The sequence below is a fragment of the Stigmatopora argus genome, chromosome 13 (assembly GCF_051989625.1).
Source record: "Stigmatopora argus isolate UIUO_Sarg chromosome 13, RoL_Sarg_1.0, whole genome shotgun sequence".
In the NCBI taxonomy this organism is placed as follows: Eukaryota; Metazoa; Chordata; class Actinopteri; order Syngnathiformes; family Syngnathidae; genus Stigmatopora; species Stigmatopora argus.
Window position 1 is genome coordinate 16,789,471 of NC_135399.1, and position 24,801 is coordinate 16,814,271.

Below are 24,801 nucleotides of genomic sequence, written 5' to 3' on the forward strand. Positions count from 1 at the left end.
TTTTTAGAGGAGTTGTTTCAAACAGCGAGGTCAGGTGAACCTCAGAGGGTCCGCCGGATGCACCTTGGGGATTTGGGAAAATCATCTACCTGAGAAAAATGGTGTTATTAAAAAATAAGTACGGATGCGCATCTGGGGATTGTTCAGCGAAAAAGACAACGTATCTTAGGTTTGCTTGCGGCCAATTAAAAGCTGTGACTAATATACTGTCGTGAAAATGTTTCATTTAAGACCTACCTTCCAGAATATTAAATATCGCCAAGTTTCAGTGTTATTGTGCGGTGGATAGCTGGAAATTTGTTTGCAAAAAACTGAATTGTTCATGTAGTAGTTGTTTTTGACATAATTACTTATCACACAAAATCAATGTGTAAATACTCAAAATTCTTCATGGCTTTCTTAAAGGAACATTTTTTCAGTTTCCATCCTAGCAATCAGAAAGTCAATTCACTATCTTACATTTTGTTGACAACTCAAAGGATAAAGAAGAATTTCTTCTTTGTTGCTCAACTAGCCAAGACTGTAATTACGATTGACCGATGCTTGCATTAAGGGAATGCTTTCACCACGTTGTGATGAGTACGCAGGCAACAAGACGGTAATGGTTTCTCTAATTAAATGAAAGAATCTGGCCAATGACCATTAAGCATGATTCATTCTTTACAAAATGTATTCCAATCAAATGGATTTGGCCTAATCATTATATTATGATGTACGTGCAGTAAACATTGCTGGGAAAGATGGCAATAAGTGTCATTTGTATTCATAGAAAAATCATTATGGAAAGTTCCGGTAATAAAGTGTATTGTTATTGCATGCCGCTAACATTGTTTTTTCTTTTTTTTTTTCAGTGGCGGAAGAGATGAGAATTCCAAATCTGCCTGGCACCGGCTCGAACAATCTGTAATAAAAATCCAGATTTCCGCTTGGATGTTCCACGTCATTTTTGGATGAGCTGCCCAAAAATCCATTTGGAAACAAAAATGTGATGTGTTTTCTCCAGGAAAACTCCGTGAGGACGACATTGTTAAAAATGGGAAGTGAATGACGCCATATTTACTGGCTATGAATTGTAAGTTGAAAACATGAATGCTTTGACTTGAATTTTGAGGAATTAACATGCCGTCGTTATCCGGGCCCAGGAAATCCAACTGCGTCCTCGCTTTGCTTTTCGGAATACTCTTTGCCCGGGTGTCATCTTGTCCTAGCGGCTGCCACTGCACGGAAAAGAGCGGCACCACGGTGGTCAGATGCGTGTCTAGGAATCTGGAGAAGATCCCGTCGGACCTGCCGAGAGACACCGTGGCTTTAATCTTGGCGTCCAATCACATTACTAAGATCCCAAATTACGCCTTCAGAGAGCTCAACTACCTTCAGGAATTGGACCTGTCCAACAATGACATCGAGACGGTGGACATGGCGGCCTTTCACGGCCTCTCGGACAGCCTCCTGGTGTTGGACCTCTCCAATAATCAGATCCAAAGCCTCCCCAAGGAAGCTTTCGCCCACCTCAGGGCCAAAATCAACCTCTCCAACAACCCGTGGCACTGCGAGTGCATCTTGCAGGAGGTCCTGCGGGAACTGAGACTCGATCCGGAGTCGGTGAAAGACGTGGTGTGCCACACGGCCGTCCAAGAGGAGTACGCCGGAAGGTCGCTCATCCAAGTTCTGGACTCGGGGATCAACTTCTGCAACTTTCACCACAAGACCACCGACGTGGCTATGTTCGTGACCATGTTCGGGTGGTTCACCATGGTCATTGGATACGTCATCTACTATGTGAGACACAACCAGGAGGATGCCAGGAGGCACCTCGAGTACCTCAAATCCTTGCCCAGTAGTTCTCAAATCGCAAAAGACTTTGACACCATCAGCACGGTTCTTTAACAGGATGCTTTTATTTCAGTTTGTCGAAATATGTGGTGAGTTGTGGTGTTGTGGTTCAAAAGACAGAAGGTTTGTTGCATTTTTTGTTTTTCGTACATGGTCGATGACATTGATTTTGTTTAGAATGAGGCACAATGGTAAGTTCAAGACAGTAAAATGAATTTAAACATGAGCTTGCATCTTCCCTAGCCTTAGAAAATCATCATTTCCGCCAATTGCAACAAAATAAAACAGAGACGTTAAAAATAAAATGACTGAAGGTAAGCTGTACATATTTTTTCAGAATGTTGGATTCTCGAATTTTCTAAAATGTTTAAAATATGGGTTAGAAGTCAATTTAATGAAAAAGAAAAATAGGATGTTTGCTGGGAAGTTTGGAAAGCCAAAAATGTAGCAATTTTCCTATTATATCAGTTCTCCAATTGCAATCCGATTTTAAATATGGCCTCGTTTTCTGACCTTTCAAAAGCACAATGAGGACAGCCAAAAATCACATTTTTGAAATATTCTAGGTCTACGTAGGTCCGGAATACAAAACAATTTAGCCAAAAAGAAATAGTACGTGGTCATCACAGCTTTCATTCCCATTCCTAGCCAGCAATTCTCAAAGCAACTGTCCCCTAGATTGCCATAATTTGGGTTCACGGCAGAACAAATGCGAACAGAGCCCCGCCCGGGTACGATGACTCTCAACGGGCCTGACTTGAATTAACGCACCGGTGCCCACAGACTCCCAACCTGGGGCTTGAGCCGCAACCCCCTTAATTTCCGGTCCTGCTTTGGCTCATTACATCATCAATTTGCCCATTGACTGAGTTCCCCATATGGCCAACCATATAGGAACATTGTTCTGATCTTTCAAGAATATTGTGTTCAGATAAAATCAGGCTCCAGCACCCCACGACCCTTGCGAGGATCGGGTAAATGCCTGGAAAATGAACCAATGATAATATCAAGCACCCTGACGGACATCCTGTCCACCAAATTTCACATGGATGACGATTGTCAGGAGTGATTTTTCCGGTCATGACATGCCAGTGTAATACTTATAAAACAAAGACACGTGTTTGTGTGTGTGTGTGTGTGTGTGTGTGATCCACCTCAGTCCATAAATCTTGAAAGCACACAAAAGGCCACTTAACTAGCGCCCTCCCCTCACTCCATTACCTGCACGTTGGTTTTTACTGCGGTGTGAAGCGGAGTTATTTTCTCGCTCCGCAGTCTTAGGTTTACTTTTATTACGGCGAATGGTCTGCAGGCCGTCCTCCATTGATTCCGTTGGGGTTTGGGCTCGGTCGTACTCGTGATGGAAAATGAGCTGCCTTCTGCAATGCCATTTTGAAATACTAGTTAATATTGATTATTTGTGGACTGGGAATATTGAAGGATTTAAAGTATTCTATTCAAATCAATCCAAAATGTTCTCGTTGTTTCATCCCTTTTGGTGGCGTTTGTGCTTTTCGCCGAGACAAAGACCAGATTTTGGGGGGACTGGAGTCAAAGTGCAGGTTTTCAAAACAAGTCTTTAGTGTGTAATATTGCATTTGGTCTTTCAGTTTTGGATCCAAATTAAACAGACATTTTGGGTGTGATGCTTGTTTGACCGGTGAGCAATTAATAGATGGAATTTGAATTAGTGAGGATTTTAGCACTATTTTATTTGTACTTTGTGTTATTTGAACCAAAATCCGACGTGTTTGGTAATACATTTGGATTCGAATCTGCGGTTTATTCCTGAAATCAAACAAACCAAAATCAAACAATTAACCCTACATGACCGTACAGATCATATCTGATATATGGATTTTGGAATATCATATTTTTCTGGTAAAAACTGGTGTGATAGAAATTAATGACAAATATATTCATTTAAGGTAATAATTCATTGTTTACAAGTGCCTACTGTCTGAGATTTGTACATTTGTAAATTTTCAATGACTCTAGCAACAATTTGGAAGGTCTCAACAATTACCCTGAATTAAATTATCCATGTGGAATCTAATTTAAATATGTTTTTATGGCTTTAGTTGGAGCAGGATGGCTTTTATTGGAGTTCAAATCTGTCCTGCTGTATAATTTTGGCTGCCATTGAAATCCTGCTCTTATGATGGCCCATTTTTGTCGTCGAGAACATTTTGAGCGTATTTCTGTGATGACATGAAAGGGCTCTTTTCATTCTGTCTATTTGTCCCATCTGTTCTTTGGATTTTGGTGGACATTGTATAAGTGTTTGTCAATAAAGTGGCATTTCCTAGACATGTGAATTGTTTTGTTTTTGTGAGGGTTTGAGTTTGTTGAGTGCTTTGGTGCATTGTTTGTGCCTCAGGGCGTATTCACACCTAGAGACTGGAAAGTTGGCTTTTTTTTGTCCGGAACAAACTACAATCTATCCTTTTTGCTTTTATGCGGTTCTTTTCACATCGCAATTTTTGTCCCAGGATTTGACGACACACTCTTACATGTGCATACATAGTTTAATTTCATTGATCAAAATGCTCTGCCTGGGGTAATATGTTTAAATGCGGAATTATTATTTATCTGTTTGTCTGCTGTTGTTATTTGTGCACTTTCCCACTTGTTTATGTTGTTGACTAATTATTATGTTGACTACTACTTATTTATGTATTCATTATTTATTACTTAACTATCGATTATTGTTAGTATTTTGTTTGTTGTTATTTGTGCACTTTGTGTATAATGACAATAAAAGCATTCAAATCAATTCAAGTAAAAACAAAACAGCATTCTGTATACCATATAGTATATACTTTTTTTTCTAATGTCAGTCTTCAAACTATTCCAATTTATTCACATTCCAATTTATTATCATTATTATACACCAAACGACAACATTACCTGAAGACCTGATCACAATTCTTTAACTACCAAGACAAATCAATGGATACATTTGGCTTGTGCTCACCATGTACGCAATTTACCGCTTAATTTAAAAATATTCCATTAGAAACCACTCATTCAAACTTATATTTCAAATCGCATTTCCAATTGGCCGCAAAGCTTTCACAAAAGTGTCGCGCGAGGGTCAGCATCCCCGATTAGAATGCCTCTTTTTTTTTTTTAAGTTGCCTGGACAGCGGCCAGCGAGAAAGAAAAAAAATATTCAACCCGTGAGACAAATGCAATAAAATCCATCCGGCTTTTGTAGCGAACTCATGTATCGTAATTGCAGTCCATGAGAAGACTACAAAGAATTTGGCCACAGGCTGCCGCTTTTATTTTTGTCTTTTTTGTCATCTCTTTCGAACTCAAACTCAAACACAGCCGCATCAAACTACACGATTAACAGCGGTTTGACTGTCTTTGCATTCAAGGCTCAAATGCACGACAGGTTTCAAAATGCTAATTTGGGATTTTAAATCCCTGTTGATGGGCTCAATCTGCTAAATGAGTTGAACTGTGCAATCAATTCATATTCAGATGAAAAGTACCATCTGAGTGCAAGACAAAGATAGGGAGATGGGTTTAAAGAAAAAACATATTTTTTATTTTTGGAGGGTCAGTTTTTGCAATGTTGATTAACATAAATAATTTGAATATATTCCCATTTTGGGGCGGCCCGGCGGATGAGTGGTTAGCATGTCGGCCTCGCAGATCTGGGGTCCTGGGTTCAAATCCAGGTCGGTCCAACTGTGTGAAGTTTGCATGCCTGCGTGGCTTTTCTCTGGGTGCTGCAGTTTCCCCCTACATTCCAAAAACATGCATGGTAGGCTGATTGGACACTAAATTCCCTAACCCTAGCTATGATTGGTTGAGCCTGAGATCGGCTGGCCACCGATTCAGGGCATCTGTCACTCACCTCGAAAGTCAGCTGGGATAGGCTCAAGCACCCCCACCCCCATCTCTTCCGCGACCCTAGTGTGGATAAAACGGTCCTGAAAATGAAAGAATGATTGAAAAGTCCCATTTTTGTACGTTGGAGTTTAGTTTAGAAAATGTGGGGGTGCGTCCTTTGAGAATTCCACTCTTCCCTTCGTGTGCGGTCGATTGGTCGCCGGTCTTTTGGTCACGGCCTTTTGGTCGCCCGGACCGCGACAACGGGTGACCAAAAGACCGGCGACAAAACAAGGTAAAACAAGACGGTCTACGCATGAATAAAAGCCAACAATGGCCATGAGCAGTTTCACTGAGCCGACGTGTGAGTGCATAAGAGTTTGTATGTACATGCGTTGTCCCTTTAAGAAGCGACGTCAGTCAGGGTCTTAACAAGTTCTCCAACAAAAAACCATAAAAGTACGGGAAATTTGGAGCTTTTCTTTAGCCTAATAATTAATAGGGCATTAAGTATGACTAAATAGTCATTCGCAGTTTGTATTTAGGGAATTTGAGCAACGATTTAAATGGTAATTATCAATAACCTTCCGGGCGACCAAAAGACCGGCGACCAAAAGACCGGCGACCAAAAGATCGGCGACCGATCGACAGTGTACCCTTTCCTTTGGCACTGGTTCTAGTAAAGACATGATTGGTCCTGACAGAAAAGATCTCACCTTGCCCAAATTCAGACTTGCTTAAGGCACTCTTCTTTTTATGTCGTTGGCTGACATTGCACCATTGCGCCTTTGACACCATCTTGCATCTTTCCACTCCTCAAGTATATTTTACCCAGAGGACATTTTTCAGATACTGTCAGCTCGGACGCTCCGTTTGACACCGCCTAGGATATTAACTTTACAATTGTTGGTCTTCACTTCTGCCTCTCGCTAGAAATAAAATAAGACGAACAGTGAATGGATACCTATTTTGCTCTTTTGCATTTTATAATTCGCCATTTTGTTAACTCAATCAGGAACCCGATCAAAGCAATTTCAAATAATGTAGGAGGATCAACACTTCCACTGCTGGACATCTGTTTGTTTAATTATAGTTTTAGGTAATATGTGAAGAGAGAAGGAAAGCTTGTACTTGTGTGCAAAGCTAAAAACACCGCATATTTCTTTTTTTTCTCAAAGTCAGCAAAGGCCAGATGAGCTGACAGCTCTTGAAAAGATTGCTTTCACGTGATCCCTTCGTGTGGAATATGCTGACAGCGATATTTCTTTCAGCCCCGATTTCCTCGGAAAACGCTGGTGGATTAATGTTTGTGTTTGGCAATGTTCCGAGCTTTGGGAGGATTTTTGATGGACTTGGAAGATGGGGTCTCTCACATTTCAATCAACCATTAGTCGGGATATCAGTGACGCTGAAGAGTTAGTAATACGACTAGGTGTACTATGTTTACAGTAACAGCACATATCTAGGAGCTGGATTAAAACACTTTATTTTGGTGGACCTGGGATTAGCACGGCGTGTTTGGGAAACCGAAGTACCCATAGAAAACCCACGCAGGGACGGGGAGAATATTTGGAGATTGGTTGGAACCCAGTGGGGATCGAACACTGGATCCGTAATCTTGCATTTAGACCCCGTTCAACATCATTTTCAGGACTGCTTGTAAAAATTGCAGTCTTTAAAGTAAGACAAAATGACAAAAACTAAAGAAAAAGAACAAAATAGAAAAAAACTGGCTCATTTTGGATGCTTTCCAAGAAGCTAAACCAACATTAAAAAATCTGTTTGCACTTCTTTCTGCCCAATGTGTCTCGGTAGTGTTTTTCAAAATGAGTTTATCACCCTTTTAAGTGCTGCACATTTGGAAGAAACATTCATTTGTGGGATGAAGCGCTAGTGAAGATTAAATTGACATCACCTCCAATGATGACACCCACATCAGACCAAGGAAAGCATTTAATAAAAGGCTAATCAGTTTCCTCTCATTGATGAACTTGGACGGCGTTTAAGAAGATGTCAGTAACACAAATGGATCTGTTTCCCTATCAAACATCATTTCTGTTCACGGCGAGGGCGTTGAGATGATCTTCTCGTGTAGCTTTCTTTTGACAGCGAATAAGAGAAGAATTAAAAAACTGCTTTTGAATTTGCAAGGCCACGCGCAGCTGTTTAGGTAGATGGCAGTCTGCTCTTGATTTCATTTGTCGCCTCGCACATTAGGTCTTTAATCTTTGTCTTTGTTGGGATCAATTTCAGGTAAATTAGTGGGTGTAAAGTGGCGCGGTGGTGTAGCGGTTAACCAGTCTGCCTTGCAGTTCTGAAATCAAGGACTCAATCCCAGGAAAGGGACTTTGTGCATGCGTGGTTTTTCCTCTGGTTTGCTCCCACAGCCCCCAGATAAGCATGCTATGCTGATTTCAGGTAAATTAGTGGCCGTAAAGTGGCGCGGTGGAGTAGCGGTTAACCAGTGTGCCTTGCAGTTCTGAAATCAAGGGCTCAATCCCGGGAAAGGGACTTTGTGCATGCATGGTTTTTCCTCTGGTTTGCTCCCACAATGCATTACTTAAAATTCGTATTAATACTCATTAAATGTGTGTGTGTGCATGTTAGACTTGTTGTGTCCTGTGATTGGCTGGCAGGCAAGTCAGGGAGTACCCCACCTACTACTCGTAGTTACCTGAGATTGGCTCCAGCACCCCTGCGACCCCCGTGAAGAAAAGCAGCATGAAAAATGTACTAATTGGACATCAAATATTGACATAATACAGCAATAACTCAAGGTACAAATTGCCGTACCGCATTCATATTCCTTCAATTATTTTTTTCCCAAAACAGTGAATTAGACGAAGGCCGCGTTTGTTGAAAAGAAATAAAATCCAAAGCAATTACAACGCGAATGTGACTCAAAGCATAAATAGAGCAAAAGACGAGCGAAGATAAGCTTGTCAAAGAAGACTAATCTCAAGAGCAAAACGATAAAGACTCAGTGTGATTATTCAGTGTTGCTCTGACAGAATATTGATTTACCTTGATGTTCATCATCCAATAACCTCTGCGCTTTATGCCAGCTGCAGCAGGTCCCATTTTTTTGCTGCTTGTGAATAAAGCAGGCCGAACAGGTTATTTTTAGATGACCTGCTTGCTTGACTAAAGGACATTTATGCTTATTTTCCATAAAAACATGTTTGCTCGTAACTTTAACAATCCCCAAATAGCACAAAATTGTCTTTCTTGGGTTCTAAATGGTGTCGATGTGACATTGCAAAAGTTAGTCGACAAAGTTAACACTTTGGCTTCCATTGACGGCGACGAATGTCCAATTTATTTAAACTTGGAGGCCCGACGTTTCGATCGCTGTCAATTAAAACCAATAAGTTAATCATTTTGTAAATTATTTGTTTACGTGGCCATAATGTGATGTCATACTTTAAAGGGGATGTCTTGGTCATGATGTTTGGTAGCGAATGTGTTAACGATGGAAGAGACGGATGGTTACAGATCACATAAATTCAGCGGTATTTTTTCAACTGGGCTCAAACGCTCACGTCTCGGTTAATTTACTGTCGTGACTCGCCGCATTGAACGTGGCGTGTTCACGTAGAAAGCGCACATGCCTTGAACACGCGGCGTCTGATCATTATTTCACAGAAAGTGAGCGAGCGAGCATCCCCGCTTACACTCAGGCGGAATATGTTGTCTCATTAAAGCCGCTAGTTCATCTTGAGTCACTAAGTTCAGTAGCAAAATCGATGATCGCCATCAAATAGATGCAGTCTTTTACTACTACTTCTTCTTAACAAGGGCCGTTTTTATCGCTCTGAACCGGCAGTACTCGAATACAGGATGGATGTTAATTAATTATTAGTGTTATGACGGCTTACATTTTCTTTGTCTAGATGTTGTTTAGCATTTTCTTAGAATTAGAATGCCTTTTGTGTTATGGCCCAGTGCTGGAATAATGATTAATAGCCTTAAATCATTATTAGTAATATTTAATTAAAATTGGAAGACATCTATCAACATAACTGGAGTCCTGAAAACAATGAACTGGCCTTCGAAAGCAGCTGTGGGGGAAAGCGTCCTCAAGCGTGGTCCCAACATAAATCATGATTTAATTTATAGCCTTATTACTTATTAAACATGCTTACAAAACATATAGAAACATCCCATAATAAATCCAACACCCAGGAATTTGATCCCCAATAAAAATTTGACTGGTTTAGCAACCTCGACACACCTCTTCCAAGCCACTTAAAGAGCATTTATTTATAATATGTAAAACGTTGGCAGGTGGGAAGAAGGCCAAGTTGGTGTGGTGACTGTTTTTTAACAAGTAAAAGGAAAAAAAAGACATTTCTTGGCGTTAAAATGGCTTGGTGTGTTCAGGATACCTGTTTCCATGGCAGCATAGTCACTAATTGACCAATTTTTAATTTCATTTCAAGCATGAGCTCTTCAGTTATGATGATGAGCAGCTCCAATGAACTTTGTCTTCTAATTTTATAAGAGATGCCAATGTATGATTGCAAATTTTCGCTGCAATTTGTCAATAATTTCCAGACAGCTTTATTTTTTTTAAATCAAAAAATAAATTATAACATAACAATTAAATATATAACAATTGGCTTTATTTATTTATTTTTATTAAATATATAACAATTGGCATCCAATCAAAACCTCATCTGTGAATTTGATATTTTGATGTTTGTTAAAAATGACCATCTAATCTAAAGTATTTCAACATTGCAAGTTCTCCCAGAGAGAATGAAGGTTCATTGGACGCCTATGACAGTCAATGGCAGCAGCCGATGTGTTAAATGAGTGCTCTTATTGATATTTTGATATTAGATATTTAGATCGTTTCAACAGTATTTAGATCGTTTCAACAGTATTTCGATCGTTTCAACAGTATTTAGAGTCTAAATACTGTTGAAACGATCTAAATACTGTAACTAAAAGTATACTAATACTTTTATTTGTTTGATAAAAATGACCATCTAATCTAAAGAATTTCAACATTGCAAGTTCTCCAGAGAGAATGAAGGTTCATTGGACTGCTTCAATAAAAACACCATCTGCTATTTAATAAATTGACAGTAGATGGCAGTAGCCGATCAGGCGACCAAAAGACCGGTGACAAAAAAGACCGGCGACCCAAAAGACGACGACCAAACTTCCGGGCGACCTAAAGACCGCGACCAAAAGACCGGTGACCAAAAGACCGGTGACCAATCGACCGCACACCAACAAGAGTGACTAACATTTACACTTGTTTTAATTGTGCCCAAAAGAGGTTTTCTTTACTGTTGTGCTTGGTTTTGACAGCATTGCAACAAATTGATGATAATAAAAATAGAGTTTAGGTATTCATTGAGTTGTTGTTCAAAACAAAATATAAAGTCGACAGCAGGTAAAAAAGCAACGAGTTAGTGATCGTGAAATCGTCCCAAATCATTCTATTAAGGACTTACAATGATATGCTGTGATTTATTTCACTGGAATTTCTTTCAGTTAGTGGCTTGTTACTCAATTTGTTTCTATCTCTAGCCATCGGGGAGATATGAGATGCTGGGCCGATGATGAGGTAGTAAAACTGTTGCTATTTGAAATTGGGCGACGTGATTTTTTAAAAAAATGAACAGGTATAGTAAGGATTCTTTTTTTTAAATGACCATGTATTGTAAGGCTTTTTTTAAAGACCATGTATAGTGAGGCTTTAAAAATGACCATGTATAGTAAGGCATTTTTCTTTAAAAAATGACCGTGTAAAGCTTTTTTCTTTAAAAAAAACTGTATGAAAATGAAAAATGATCATGATTAGTAAGGATTTTTTCTTAAAAACAAGACCATGTATAGTAAGGCTTTAAAAATGACCATGTATACTAAGACTTTTTTTTTAAATGATCATGTAAAATAAGTAAATGTATAGTCTCATTTCATCTCATTTTCTGAACCGCTTTATCCGCATTAGGGTAGAAGGAAACAAAGGAGGATGGATTTTATGTACAAATAAAAAATATTTTTGGTGAGTAAAATGTGGCTATATTCCTAAATAATATTTCAATTGTATGAGGTTATTATTGATGCTTTTTTATATGTGTCGCATAATACACGTTAGTATTATGAAAACAATGTACTTTTATGTGTCTATTTTTGATACGTATTACCCATGTCAGAGTTCAAAGGTCGGCTCCACCCTTCAAAATGGCGGATGAGCCAGCTGCCAGTCCTTTGGTAGACTGCAGGCAGCTCAGAAGTGACGATTTACCGAAGAAAGACCCGATAAAGTTCTCACAGGACACGGTACGTTGTCATTTGTGGATTTCGAAGCCCCAGTTCTCATTTGAAGAGTGCTTTATGACGGTAGTAGCATGCTTCGATCGCGTGATGTGGCCCAACGTGGATGCAGACAGTAAAATGTTTGCAAACAAATTGGCTACATTGCGTTACCTACAGCTCTCAATGTTTCATTCCATTGTGTGTTTCAGTTCCTCAACGAACACGGATTGCTGGGAAACATCAAGAATGGGGCCATAACAGCCAAAAAGGAGCAACTTGTCGACGCCATAACGAGCTGTTTGTCAGCAAAGTGAGTCATTTTTTTTTTTAAATCGTAGTTTCTATTTACTATATCCGTATAATCATTAAATATCAGCGTTCGGTATTCACGGCTTTGCTAAATTAGCTTGTTTTTCATTATGGTACATTCCAATTTTGAATGAAAACACTAACTGGCTTGGCGTTGATTATTTTTTTTTAAATAGCAACAACTTGTGTGGATAACTCACACACACATAAATGCCATCAGTGGAAGTGTAAGGAATAAACGGTACACTTTTATAGAATATAGACATTTCCCTTCACTTTCTTAAAGGAAGACCTCAGGGCTTGGACCTTTTCATTTTTATTATTTATTTTAAATGCGTTTGAGACATTCAGTCAACAAAAGCGCAGGGGCCATTTTTCACTTGAGTTTAAACATATGATAAAATAACAATTTTCCCTCATTATAGGTCTCCAAACTGGTCCTCGAGGGCTGCTGTGGGTGCAGGTTTTGGTTCCAACAGATCCAACATTAACAGTTTAACCAATGAGGTTTCTGCTGAAAAAAAGAATCACTTGAATGCAATCCAGTGATTGTACTACTAGGATACCAGATTGGAATGAAAACCTGCACCCTCCGCTGCCCTTTCTGGAATAGTTTGGGGCCCACTGGTCAAATTGGTTAAATGAGCAATTCTATAATCATGCTGTGTTTTGTAGAGGTTTAAAGCCACGGATGTACACGGTGGAAGAGGTGACAGCTGTCAAGAAGTCAAGGCAAAGGTTGTGGACGATGTAGGACCCAAGTGTTTCAGGTTATTTATTTTCTTGTAATGTGTACTAAACCTACTCATTGTGTATCTTGCTTCTCTTCAGTGTCCGCCCAAGTTGACCAAATCAACGCTGAAGAAAGATGACCAGACAAACTTCCCCAAAAAGGGTGACGGCACACTTTTTGACAGCAACATCCCCTCAGGTACTTGTCATTATAGAGCAGGTGTCTCCAACTCTGGTCCTCAGGGTCCCTATCCAGTATGCTTTCCATATCTCCCACCACATTTGAATCAAATGATCAAGATCCTGATTAAGGTGTGATGGAGGACATGGAAAATAAACTGGACTGGGGCCCTCAAGGACTGCAGTTGGTTATTTATTTTCTTGTAATGTGTACTAAACCTACTCATTGTGTATGTTGCTTCTCTAAAGTGTCCACCCAAGTTTACCAAATCAACGCTGAAGAAAGATGACGGCACACTATTTGACACCAACATCCCCTCAGGTACTTGTCATTATATAGCAGGTGTCTCCAACTCTGGTCCTCAGGGTCCCTATCCAGTATGCTTTCCATATCTCCCACCACATTTGAATCAAATGATCAAGGACATGGAAAATAAACTGGACTGGGGCCCCTGAGGACTGCAGTTGGAGATCCCTCTTATAAAGACATTTTTAAGTTGCCCAATATTTTTTCCTCCTAGGCCTTTAATATTGTGTGACTTCTTTTGCAGTGGGATGGAGGCCTGCTGACTGAGGAAAAGAGAGCCTTTCTGATGTTGGTAAAACATAACTTTTTTTTTACTTAACTAATCCTGGACTTAGTCTATTGACCCTCTTTTTTTATTTTCCAGAATGCCAAGAAGAGATTCTTTGTCCATGAACAGCAACACATATTGAAAAATAAAAGTTCTTGAAATGTACATTTGCATTCTTTTTTGCTAGTTATATGAAGAAAAAACAAGTGGCTTGACATTTGAAAGTTTTTATTCAAAGGTACACATTCATATGGACCGTCGTCTTGACCTGTAGAAATTATTCTAAATAAACCAGTTTTTTTTATTTAAAACACTTAGAAATATTTCAACATACTTAGTCAGAAAAAAAAAATGTAAGCAATTTGGAATTTTTTTTAAACAATTAAAAGACTTAGAAAAATTTCAACAGCACTTATAATAAAAAAAATCAACATAACACTTAGAATATAAACACCAAAAAAATAAAGGAAAAAAAAGACCATTGAGGGTCTTGGGTCTTTTTTCTCCAAGTGTTTTAACAAAGACAAATGACACTCAAATCTCTTATTAAAATTTCTGACTGAAAAAAAGAAGTGAGATCCTCCTTACCTTAAGGATCTGGTCACCATGAGCCAGAGAACTCCTGACTTCACCTAAGAGGGGGAGTAAATTGCATCTTTAGTCAATAAAATAGATCTGGATGAATACTTGGATATTCTACAATAAACTAACCTCTCAGAAGACTGCATTCAGAGATGAAGCATCACTTGGAGACCCTCCAAAGTCTGGACATGGACCTGATGTGTGCAAAAAAAAAAGCAAAAGTTAGCATACATAGACACTGGAGATTCAACAAATAGACTTACATTTTTGTTGTTAAATCTAGTTTTACCTTGATGAGAAGACCAAAGATGATGCTAAACGGGGAAAATTTCATTTAACAATGCTATTTAGGAGTTGCCAAACAACTAATACAGGAAGAGAAATCTTACAGAGTTCAGAGACGCCACATCATGCAAGAGAGGCATCATCTTCAAGTGGGCAACCTGGGAAGATCACCTGAACATGGACATGATGTGTGCAAAAAAAAAAAAGAAGCAAAAGTTAGCATATATAGACACTGGAGATTCAACAAATAGACTTACATTTTTGTTGTTAAATCTAGTTTTACCTTGATGAGAAGACCAAAGATGATGCTAAACGGAGAAAACTTCATTTAACAACGCTATTTAGGAGTTGCCAAACAACTAATACAGGAAGAGAAATCTTACAGAGTTCAGAGATGCCACATCATGCAAGAGAGGCATCATCTTCAAGTGGGCAACCTGGGAAGATCACCTGGACATGGACCTGATGTGCAAAAAAAAAAAAGAAGCAAAAGTTGTCATATACAGAGAATGGAGATTCAACAGATGAGATTAGTTTTACCTGTAACCTCAAGGGTTTGAGTGTCCTGGGGCACACGGGAAGAACTGCATCTTGATTTAACCAAGCTATTTGGGAGTTGACAAACAATTATTACATGAAACTGAAATCTTACAATAAATGATCAAGAAAAGAATGAAAATAAGTTAGTGAGTGATCCGTGCTAATTTCCCTTTTCCAGACAAGGCGATTAAATATACAGACTGAAGTTAACAGCTGGGAGAAAGTTGGCTTAACAACTTTTCATTAAAATGATTTGTTTAGCACTCGCAGTGAAAACTATCAGTACATACATCATTTTTGAGTCAGCCTTCACCTAACAAACTGTCCGTTGATATCTCGGCTTTGTTTGAATCCACTAAAAGTCTTTCTACACGACTCGAAAATGGAGAAAACAGACTATAGATCTCTTAGTGTTAACATCAAGACGACGCTTGACGTGGTCAAATGGAAAGCGTTGTCGTGACGCTAATGCTAAGATAGCTTGTCACATGTGGCACAGAGCCCAAACTTAAATCGTCGACGGTGCGGTCAACCTGGCATTAAACTTACAGATTTGTTGGCGGTTTAGCTCAATTGATTCCTAAAAAATCTGCCGGTAGCGTGATAAAAACGCACTTAGGCCAGTAAATGGCTCGACGCCTTACCTCGTTGGCGTGCTACATGGCCATCAGCATGGACATGGCTGTTGGAGAAGACGAGGCACTGCGCATGTGCTTAATTTATACCGTTGCCTTGAAGATAGGCCACGCCCACATCGCCCCGTCTGTTTTGAAGATGACATTCCTCCCAACTCAATGTCTATGTTTTGAAGATGACATAGTATAATGGTCATGATTTTTGTGGTCTTGATCCTATAAAACAGTGTGTCTCATATCATTATCTGTAATGCCTTACTTTTTTTTTTTAAACTGCTTCACTATACCTGGTCATATTTTTAAAAAAAAGCCTTACCATACATGGTTACAGATTATAGTACTGAATATTGAGCACGTCCGGTCAGAATCAAACAGTTCCAAAATAACTGCAGTGTCTTAAAAAGCCTTACTATATTATGTCGTTTTTTAAGAAAAAAAGCCTTACTATACTATGTCGTTTTTTTAAGAAAAAAAGCCTTACTATACTACTATGTCGTTTAAGAAAAAAAAGCCTTACTATACAAGGTCATTACCAAAAATAAATAAATAAATCAAGTCGTCAGATATCACCAATATTACTGGATAGAGTGTCTTTCCACAATTAGGATTTTCGTTTTATGACAAATGGTCTATAAAGGAATTTCAAATTGGAAAAGTCATCATTGAGCCGTCTTCTTTAATGTCCTTGTGCGATCTTTGAAACGATTAAAAAACACTAAACGCAATTCGATTTGGAGATATTATGACTGCAAGTGGAACTAGTATATCTTTATAGAAGCTTGCAATGTAGAAAATGGGAGCATTGCTTACCTTTTCGGCATGCGTCGAGTACACAAAAATCAGCCAACGTAAAAAACAACAACTTCTTGGTGGTCTTCTTTTAATGTCCTTTAACAAACGTGTTTTGGTTGGAGCTGACCCAAATTATGCCGTTTAGATCATGCGATTAAAAACCTGAAAATACGTTTACAAACAAAACAAGGCATACAGGTCAACGAAAACCGTTTGTTTTTCATTGTCTTTTCCGGTCCGTTTCACTTCTGGGTCACCAATGTGACGTCAGTTCAGGGAACGCCCTCGACTTTTTTTTCGTTTTCTTTTTTTAATATAATAGTTTGAAATTAAAGCCTAGTCTTATGGGATGCTACGCCTTTCTATCAAATCAAAAGCCTTTATTGTCATCATACACAGCTGTATATAATGAACTAAGTCTTTCTTTTAATGAAAAAATATACTGAACTACATAGTGTAGTGATCAGTCAAAAAACACCAGGATTTGAACCCCAGCTGCCCACATGCCAGTCAGGTGAACAAACCTCTACGCCATGAAGTGGCCACACTTTACCTAGTGATTATTGGAAGGTCTTTGACAAGAAAATGGGAAAAAGATTTCCTTTTTTAAAAATGACACAAAATTGTAAAGGGTGCACTTGTGCATAGCTATGTTTATAGACATTTCAATATATATAGTAGATTTCTACACATAAATATTAGAATTCGTGTATGCATAGATAAATAAACGTGCTTATCAATATGTATAGTTTTTAATGTTACAATAAATCACAGTATATATGTAGACATTTTACTCAACGAGGCTTTCAAACCGGGGTTATGTCGCCGTCTTGTGGTCACAATAAGATACTACACGTGACCTGCTTTGTTTTTGTTTTGTTATGCAGCCGTTTTGTGACGTGCGTGAATTCAACCCTCGTGTTCTATCACACTGAGCATTTCTTTTATATAATAATGATGTTATAATATTTTATATAACAATAGGAAGGAAAATTCCAAATCATTATAATTAACAACTACCACCTCTCAAAATACTGGAGGAAAATCTAAATGGTTGAGATGGATGAAAAGCTCAATTTTGCGCAAATCAGAGTGAAATATAATAAAACAGAAATAAAAACAAGCCTCGGTGGGGGTGTGGGGGTGGAGTTAAATCCCCCCCACCCTACACGACAGCCCCCCAGCTCCACCGAGGCTGACAGCCGAGAAGATGGATGCCCCTCCAACAAGTTATTGCTGACGCTTGGGAGCAATTTTGTCCTTTTTGGAGCGGTGCTCCATCATCTTTTCTTTTCGAATCATGTTCATGTGCATTTGGTTGGCCGCTCTGATTTTGCACAAAAGCGACGCTTCGGCCAAGAAGATCGAGCCCACCGGAACCGGGAGCAGACCCCCTCTTCTGCATGTCGATGATGGGCGCAACTTCTCCACGGACGGGGGGCCTCCTCCTATTCGACTACTGCAAGTCCTCGAACCCTTGCCCGGTTGGTATGGAGCACCGGAAAGATGCGCATTTAGGAATCATGCATTCAGAATATTGTAGTAGAAAAATATGTATTGGTTGCATAATTGCGTATTTACGTATTCCTTTGTCATGTAGTCATTCTTGAAAATAGGAAAAATCCCTTTTGATAAAAAAGGTTCCATTACAAAAATAGACTCCATGATACTGTATGTTATGTCATCAAAAATGGTGTATTTAGATGTTTAAAACTTTGTATCCCACTAGAATTAGAACATACACTGTATATTTAACTTGTTTTTAGTCTTGGAAAAAATACAAAATTTATTTATAAATAATAATTGGTGAGAATTATATTTTTAATCACAAATACTTAGCCATTAAAAATTCTCTGTTCACTCTCTAGCACTTAAAATGGTATATTTAATCATACATTTTCTTAAAGGCAAACACTTTTATGAATTTAAATATATTTTATAAATGTCATTAAATCAGTTTTTCATTTACTAATTCCTGGCCCAAAAAAAACCTACTTATTTTAGTTCAATATCATGGATACGATTTATTCTTAACCAAATATTTCTTAAACATTTTTGAATGATTAATATTTAAAAAAAAAATATATGTATGGATAGCCACCTGATGCTGTGGAGGTTCACCCGCCTGACTTGGTTGCGGGCGATTTGGGTTTGATTCCCATTGGTACTGATACGAGTGTGACCTGGGGACCAGTCTTGGGTGTCGTCTGCCTTTCTCCCAAACAAAATAATATGTGCTGCCCTAACTAGTAGTTTCTTATGTCTGTAATTCTTTTTTCCTGACAGAGAAACAGTAAGTACATAGACACGATTCTCATGAGCGGGGGAGAGTCACATTATCAAGAGAGTCATGACTAATTCATGCTGCGAGGTGGTGGGAGGGCCATCTTCATCACATGATCCCAGCTGTCCCACACTGCATTGTCCAGCAGCTTTGCCCTGGGAAGTGGACCAAATAGCAGGGAAGGAAACCCAAGTGCTTGCATTGATTCTTGCTGGCACTCACTACGCTTTTGGTTTCTCGCCCGTTCCCACGTGAATCATTAAGAGACTTGGACAAAAAGTTCAGACTTCTACATGTACTGTAGATATACATACACACATTTTAGGGCACTGTCTTCTAAATGGTTATGACTAGACTCTCACTCCAGAAACTTTCACTTTAAAGTTTGTAACCTGACATTGATTTTATATGCACACCATTAGGAAAATTAGCAGTTTGGAGATGTTTTCAGCATTATACAGATATTCATCAGCTAACTATGAGCAACAGGCGGGTGTCAGTAATCAAAATTAGGGTCAGAATTTTGATTAGATGAATATGGGTTAGATCAGGGGAACCTATGGCTCGGGAGCCACATGTGGCTCTTTTGATGGGTGCATCTGGCTCTTTGCTAACCTATGAGCTAAAATCTGGAAATCGCTGATGACAGAACTGAGATATTACATCTAGAACTGCTTTAATCTTCATTTTTTTTGCTTTAATCTTCATTTTTTTTGCAGTAGACTCTTCTGGAAGGCATCCTCTCATTGATTAGCAAAAGCATAAGAATCTTTTAAAAAATATTCAGTTTTTTTCCACTTTAAAAGTGGTGAAATTACTAAAAAAAATTGAAAAGGAACTCATTTACATGTATGTATGAATTGTTTGTGGCTCTCTTCGTCAAAAAGGTTCCCGACCCCTGGGCTAGATGCTTCTAACCTTTTTGAAAGAAAAACATGCCTCATCATCGCTTCTTTGTTTTATTTTGGTGGACGACATCCACACATATTTGCTTTAGAATCTGCTATCTCTGCTAATACAAAAAAATGTTCTTGACTATCAATGTTGCAAAAATAGGAACGTATGTTTCTGTTCTAACAATATATTTAGTGGTTACACCTACACACGAGCGTTTTGCCTCAGTATGAGTTTTTTTTTTCTTCTACGGAATGTATGACCTACTTTCAACATCCACACACACACACACACTCGCTTACATAAACAAGACTGCCCATGTTTGTATATACAAGAGTGGGTGAGGATTGTATGTGTGTTATTTATATATTTTCCAAGAGATAAGTCGCTGTTGGACCATCTGTTAGGTCTGTCTGGTGCTCTCACATAAGCAACTCATCACGATAGCTTTCTTTTAAATGGCTTTGTGAAATGCATTACTGGTTTAAATGGGATTGTGCTATTATTTATTGCAGATGTATTTGGTATTTATTTGTTTGTCCCTATAAATGGCCAAATGTGAATTGGAGATATAACATGTACATGAGGAGGATCTATTAGTCATCCACAGTTGTTCCACTTCAATCCGCATCATAAACCTCTTTTCTGCATGGTCCAGTTGGCCAAACGGGGGAGATTATTGTAATCTGGCACCAGACACCTCCACTTCCTGTTAAATGGCGCCCACTCCTCAGATAAAGGGAGTTATTTCGTGGCGTATCTAAAGCTTTTTGACTGTCTTTGGCTTTTTAAAGTATCGGGAAAATTCACAGGAGTGTATTCACATGCTTTTGAACATTCCTTCAATTTCCAATAATGCTTATCCTCAAATTAATCTGAATTGATATAATAACACCACATGCAGAACGATACAAAATCCCGTCTGTCTTCCGTCATCTGAGCATTATGTTCCCCCAGGTTTGACCTTTGAACTGAAGGTGCAGGTCGCCGACATGCTGACTCGCCAGTACCTGAACAACGCAACGGTGGACCTTTACGTCAATTACACCAGAACAAAGACGGTCCTCACTGGGGGAGATGGTGCCGTTTTGCTGCAAGTACCCTTTCAAAAAGGGTCACCCGTCACGGTAGCGGCGTGTCGGGATGGCTACATTTGCACGGTGCTTCCATACAGAACCGTCAGGAAACCAAGTAAGATCTTTCTTATATAGTAACCGAGATGGATGATGGATTCCGAATCACAAACAATACCTTTTCTTCGTCTCAGTATTTTCTTCAGTGACCATTCCGCTACGTGGTTTGACTCAAGGAAACATCTGGCTTTTTGAAGACACCTTCCTGATCACCGGCAAAACATCTGGTACTACAGTATGGCTAGCATCGTCAGAAATATCTGTAGCTTTTTTTCATGGATTTTGTAAATCCTAATGAAAATATGCTTTTTTATTCAAGTATTTTTTGATTGCTCCGCAGTGGCTTCGACAAAGCCCGTTGTCCAGTTCCCAAAGAGTCTTTTAAATCTGACGGAGGGAAGTGACATCACTTCTTTTAAAGCCTACTTGACCATTCCCAAGGCGCCTCTAGAAGAGAAAGACTTTCTGAAGACGTTGGGAATCGTGAGCAGTGCAACAGGTCTGTACTGGAAATCAATGTTTGGAAATTCACATTTCGTCACTATCTTTTACATACCTGGCAACCTCGGCCGATTGCGATTAAAAACAGCTTAACCGTCTGGATACATTGCTTGCTGACGCGCTATATTTACATAGTGAAAAGGCAGACGTTTGAAAGGATAATGCATATCATGCTTAAAGCATGACTATTAGCAGTCGACGATGACATTTTAATCCGCTACGAGTGACAAAGACCATCCGGATTGGAGCCAAAATGGGTAAAACGAGATGGATTTTACAAAGAACGTACTTTAAAAAAAAAATCTCAAAAGTTGTTATACGGCGTACACAATTTGAAATGTATAAGTAGACAGGTATGTCTTTAAGCAATCATTTTCTTACCATCAGGGTCATTTCCTACCTGGGGCCATCTATTGATCGTGGTAAAAATGCATCGTCTTTGTGTTTTGTTTTCCTTTTTCTTGCCAAGGATTCATCAGCATTGAGTTGAATCCAGTGGCCGCCATTAGCGTGCGACTATTCTCCGGAGACGTCGAGCTGAATGTCAGCGGACCGGTGAAGATCAGCTTAGCACTTCCTGACAACTGCGGACTCCGGCCTTCAAATGCAGTTCCAGCGTGGTTATATAACCGAACTACTGGTGGGTTGACCTAACAATTGGATGGAATCCACGTCGCCTTAGATCAAGGGTGTCAGACTCGGGTTGGTTCGCGGGCCGCTTTAACGTCAACTTGATTTCACGTGGGCCGGACCATTTTAGATATATTATTTAGATTTTTTAAAAATAAATTGATTAAAAGAACTAGATTAAAAAGCCCTGAATATTCAATTTTTATAGATCTAAAACAATGTTTATTTTAGCTTTTTTTTAAATATATATTTAGATTTTACAAAATGATTTTTGAACTAAAAACAGAAAAATGGTTTAAAAAATTACAATTATTGATTTAAAGGGGGGAAAATCAGGACATTTAATATACATCTATACTCTTCATTTTAATTTGATCCTAAAACAGAAAGTCGGCACTCATGATTTACTTTCCCGGGCCACACAAAATGATGCGGCGGGCCAGATTTGGCCCCCGGGCCGCCACATTGACACATGTGCCTTAGATGTTAAATTTCTTAGCAAATGATTGCGCTGCCTAGGATTTTAATCATTAGTCTAATTATTGGACTAACCTAGCAACAAAGTAGTCAAAAAATGCAGTGTTGAACACTTCAGTTATTTGACTTTAAATAGTTGTTGTGGTTTAGGTGGCTGGATGAGACAGGGATTAGGTGCTGTCATGTCAGAAGGCGGAAAACTGATTTGGACATTCACCGCTCGTCGCCTGGGTTACTGGCTCGCTGCTCCTATGCCGACACCTGGAGGTAAGCTAAATGAGCGAGGCTTGTATATGTCACATGTCCCCATCTTTATTCTTTGTTCGACAGACGTCCTTGGGCGTGACATCCTCAGCGACTTCTTTGAACAACATCCATCCTTCCCAATGTTTGCGCTTGGAGGACTGTTTTGTATTTTTGTCTGCCTTCTCGTGGGAATATTTTCTTGTCGCAGGTAAGGGAGGGCTTTTTATCGAACTGAACTGATACATTCATTAAGAAAAACAAAAACATCCTTAATAAACTGTATGTCCTGAACTTTCAAACTATAGTGTCCACACGCAATCAGCAATTATTCAGGTCACCAAGGTTAATTAGCCACAGCTGAAAGTCCATTAGTCCTCAATTGTTTTGGCATTTTCAGGCAATTTTCCTCACTTCTTAAAATATGTTGTAATTGTTTTTTTTTCATTGAAAGTCCAAGTATTATGTGAATAACTGGACTCATTTGAAAAATGTCCTTTGTCCTAACTAAACAACATGAAAATTGTTTGAAATATAGTATTTTAAGAGACATTTTCATGTCAGTTTCCCCTATTGGGCAACAAGAATTTCATATATTAATACACAGATTTAAAAAAATCCATCATAGTGTATGGACTTTGACCAAAACACTCCATAATTTACCAAATATAAAATGTTCATAACCATGCTTAACCTTTAAAAGTATCACAACAATTCCCCAATTTTCACGCTTGTTTTCAATTTCCCCACTAATAGCTTTTCTTTGATTCAAATGACAGATCACTCTTCATTTTTGTAGAAGCCTATAATTCATGGGTACAAAACGACAATTTCTCGTTTTTTACATAATCTTCCAATATCCCTTTTAGACCAACCACACAAAAAAAATATCAATTTATTGTCAACATTTCAAAGCTCTTCCTTTACGTACTTTCTTCCTCCTCTAGAGCCTCCATGAGACAAACCCAAGCCAAACAATTGCTCCCACTGACGAAAAAAGACCAATTCACCATGACCGGCAGCAACGAGGACATCAAAACCTCTTCTCCACCCCGACAAGGCCGGAATCAATTTTCCCCAAAAAAGGACGAGCAACACAACGTCAACGTGGCCATATACAACGGCAATATCATCGCCAACTCCAACGCGTTGCCCGGCAGCGGTGAACCCGGCGACATAATTCCTTCCGCCGATACGACGGAGCTGATAAGACTGCCGGCGTCTTTGGCGGAATCGCTGATATTTTACAATCAGCCTGTCGCCATTATGCACGCGTCCGCGTTTTTCCAATCGGAGGACCAATCCGAGGAGCCTCAACGGAGTAAATCAACGGCTTTGTACGCAGAAAATCCGAGCGACCAAGGTTCCTCTGTGGCTTCCAGCCAAGGAGATCCCAAGAACCAAACGGGGAAATTGGAACCGCCAATCCGAGGACAGTGCGGTCTTCTGGAATCCGCCTCGGTTCCCGAAACATTAAGCAAAATGAGGGTGAGCAGACACTCCATGGACGTCGCCACCGAGTTCTCCAAAGTTCCCCTGTCGCAAGCTCCCCGGGCCTGGTTCGTCAGTCTGGAGGGCAAACCCGCCGCCGAGATCCGGTACGCCGTGGCGGAGCAGCAGCGTAGAAGGAGGGCGGCGGAAAGCCAAGAGACAAGTTTGGATTCGGGGGTGGATATGGTTGAGGTAAACCAGGCCCCCGGCAGGAGGACCCTGGAGCGGAACGCTACCTTTGTTAAAAGAACATCTAGCGGCAAGCATATTTCTCAGTAGCCGTTTGTTAACATACCTGTCACCTTATACGTTTTGTCCCGTATTTTATAAGTTTTTTGATTATTTCAACTTTTTTCCGCCGTAAAACAACTATTTCACGGGACTTTTTAGGTACGTTTTTCTCTTTAAAACCCGTTTCGGCTCCAATCTAATCAGACAAAAACATCATCGCCGATCGATAATACATACCTGTCAACCTCTGCCGATAACTGCCCTTATAAATGATTATGATTCAATCCCTTACAAACCCCCCAAAAACCTTACAAACACCGTACGAGTCGTAC

At 39.3% G+C, this 24,801-nt stretch overlaps 3 protein-coding genes and 1 long non-coding RNA gene across 16 annotated transcripts; 3 read left to right on the forward strand and 1 right to left on the reverse strand.

The window, feature by feature from the left end:
- Positions 1-1,119: 1,119 nt before the first annotated feature.
- On the forward strand, positions 1,120-4,278 carry lrrc3 (leucine rich repeat containing 3). Its single transcript, XM_077617251.1, has one exon. It carries the CDS (start codon positions 1,120-1,122, stop codon positions 1,885-1,887), a length of 768 nt encoding a protein of 255 aa, XP_077473377.1. The 3' UTR covers positions 1,888-4,278.
- A 6,877-nt stretch (positions 4,279-11,155) lies between these two features.
- LOC144086956 (peptidyl-prolyl cis-trans isomerase FKBP3-like) lies at positions 11,156-13,895 on the forward strand. Of its 7 annotated transcripts, none has more exons than XM_077617164.1 (7): positions 11,438-11,979; positions 12,165-12,265; positions 12,940-13,002; positions 13,096-13,195; positions 13,426-13,498; positions 13,728-13,775; positions 13,848-13,895. In XM_077617164.1, the coding sequence occupies exons 1-4, from the start codon at positions 11,818-11,820 to the stop codon at positions 13,109-13,111; spliced, it is 342 nt and encodes a 113-aa protein (XP_077473290.1). In that variant the 5' UTR covers positions 11,438-11,817; the 3' UTR covers positions 13,112-13,195; positions 13,426-13,498; positions 13,728-13,775; positions 13,848-13,895. The 7 variants fall into 7 exon arrangements, with proteins under 7 accessions (XP_077473283.1, XP_077473284.1, XP_077473285.1 ...); XM_077617160.1 differs by having other exon boundaries at positions 11,451-11,979; positions 12,940-13,014; XM_077617157.1 differs by lacking the exon at positions 13,096-13,195 and having other exon boundaries at positions 11,156-11,979; positions 12,940-13,014.
- Positions 13,896-14,199: 304 nt separating this feature from the next.
- LOC144086912 (uncharacterized) lies at positions 14,200-16,826 on the reverse strand. Of its 7 annotated transcripts, none has more exons than XR_013304604.1 (8): positions 16,604-16,826; positions 15,159-15,223; positions 15,002-15,080; positions 14,902-14,926; positions 14,723-14,789; positions 14,623-14,647; positions 14,463-14,527; positions 14,200-14,383 (listed from the first exon to the last, which is right to left on the reverse strand). It is a non-coding gene; the product is annotated as an uncharacterized LOC144086912 (long non-coding RNA). The 7 variants fall into 7 exon arrangements; XR_013304607.1 differs by having other exon boundaries at positions 14,597-14,647; XR_013304605.1 differs by having other exon boundaries at positions 14,876-14,926.
- A 1,059-nt stretch (positions 16,827-17,885) lies between these two features.
- Positions 17,886-24,586, forward strand: LOC144087272 (protein FAM171B-like). Its single transcript, XM_077617682.1, has 8 exons — positions 17,886-18,069; positions 20,721-20,954; positions 21,031-21,123; positions 21,237-21,395; positions 21,867-22,037; positions 22,655-22,771; positions 22,835-22,958; positions 23,617-24,586. The coding sequence occupies exons 1-8, from the start codon at positions 17,886-17,888 to the stop codon at positions 24,515-24,517; spliced, it is 1,983 nt and encodes a 660-aa protein (XP_077473808.1). The 3' UTR covers positions 24,518-24,586.
- The last annotated feature ends 215 nt before the right edge of the window (positions 24,587-24,801 follow it).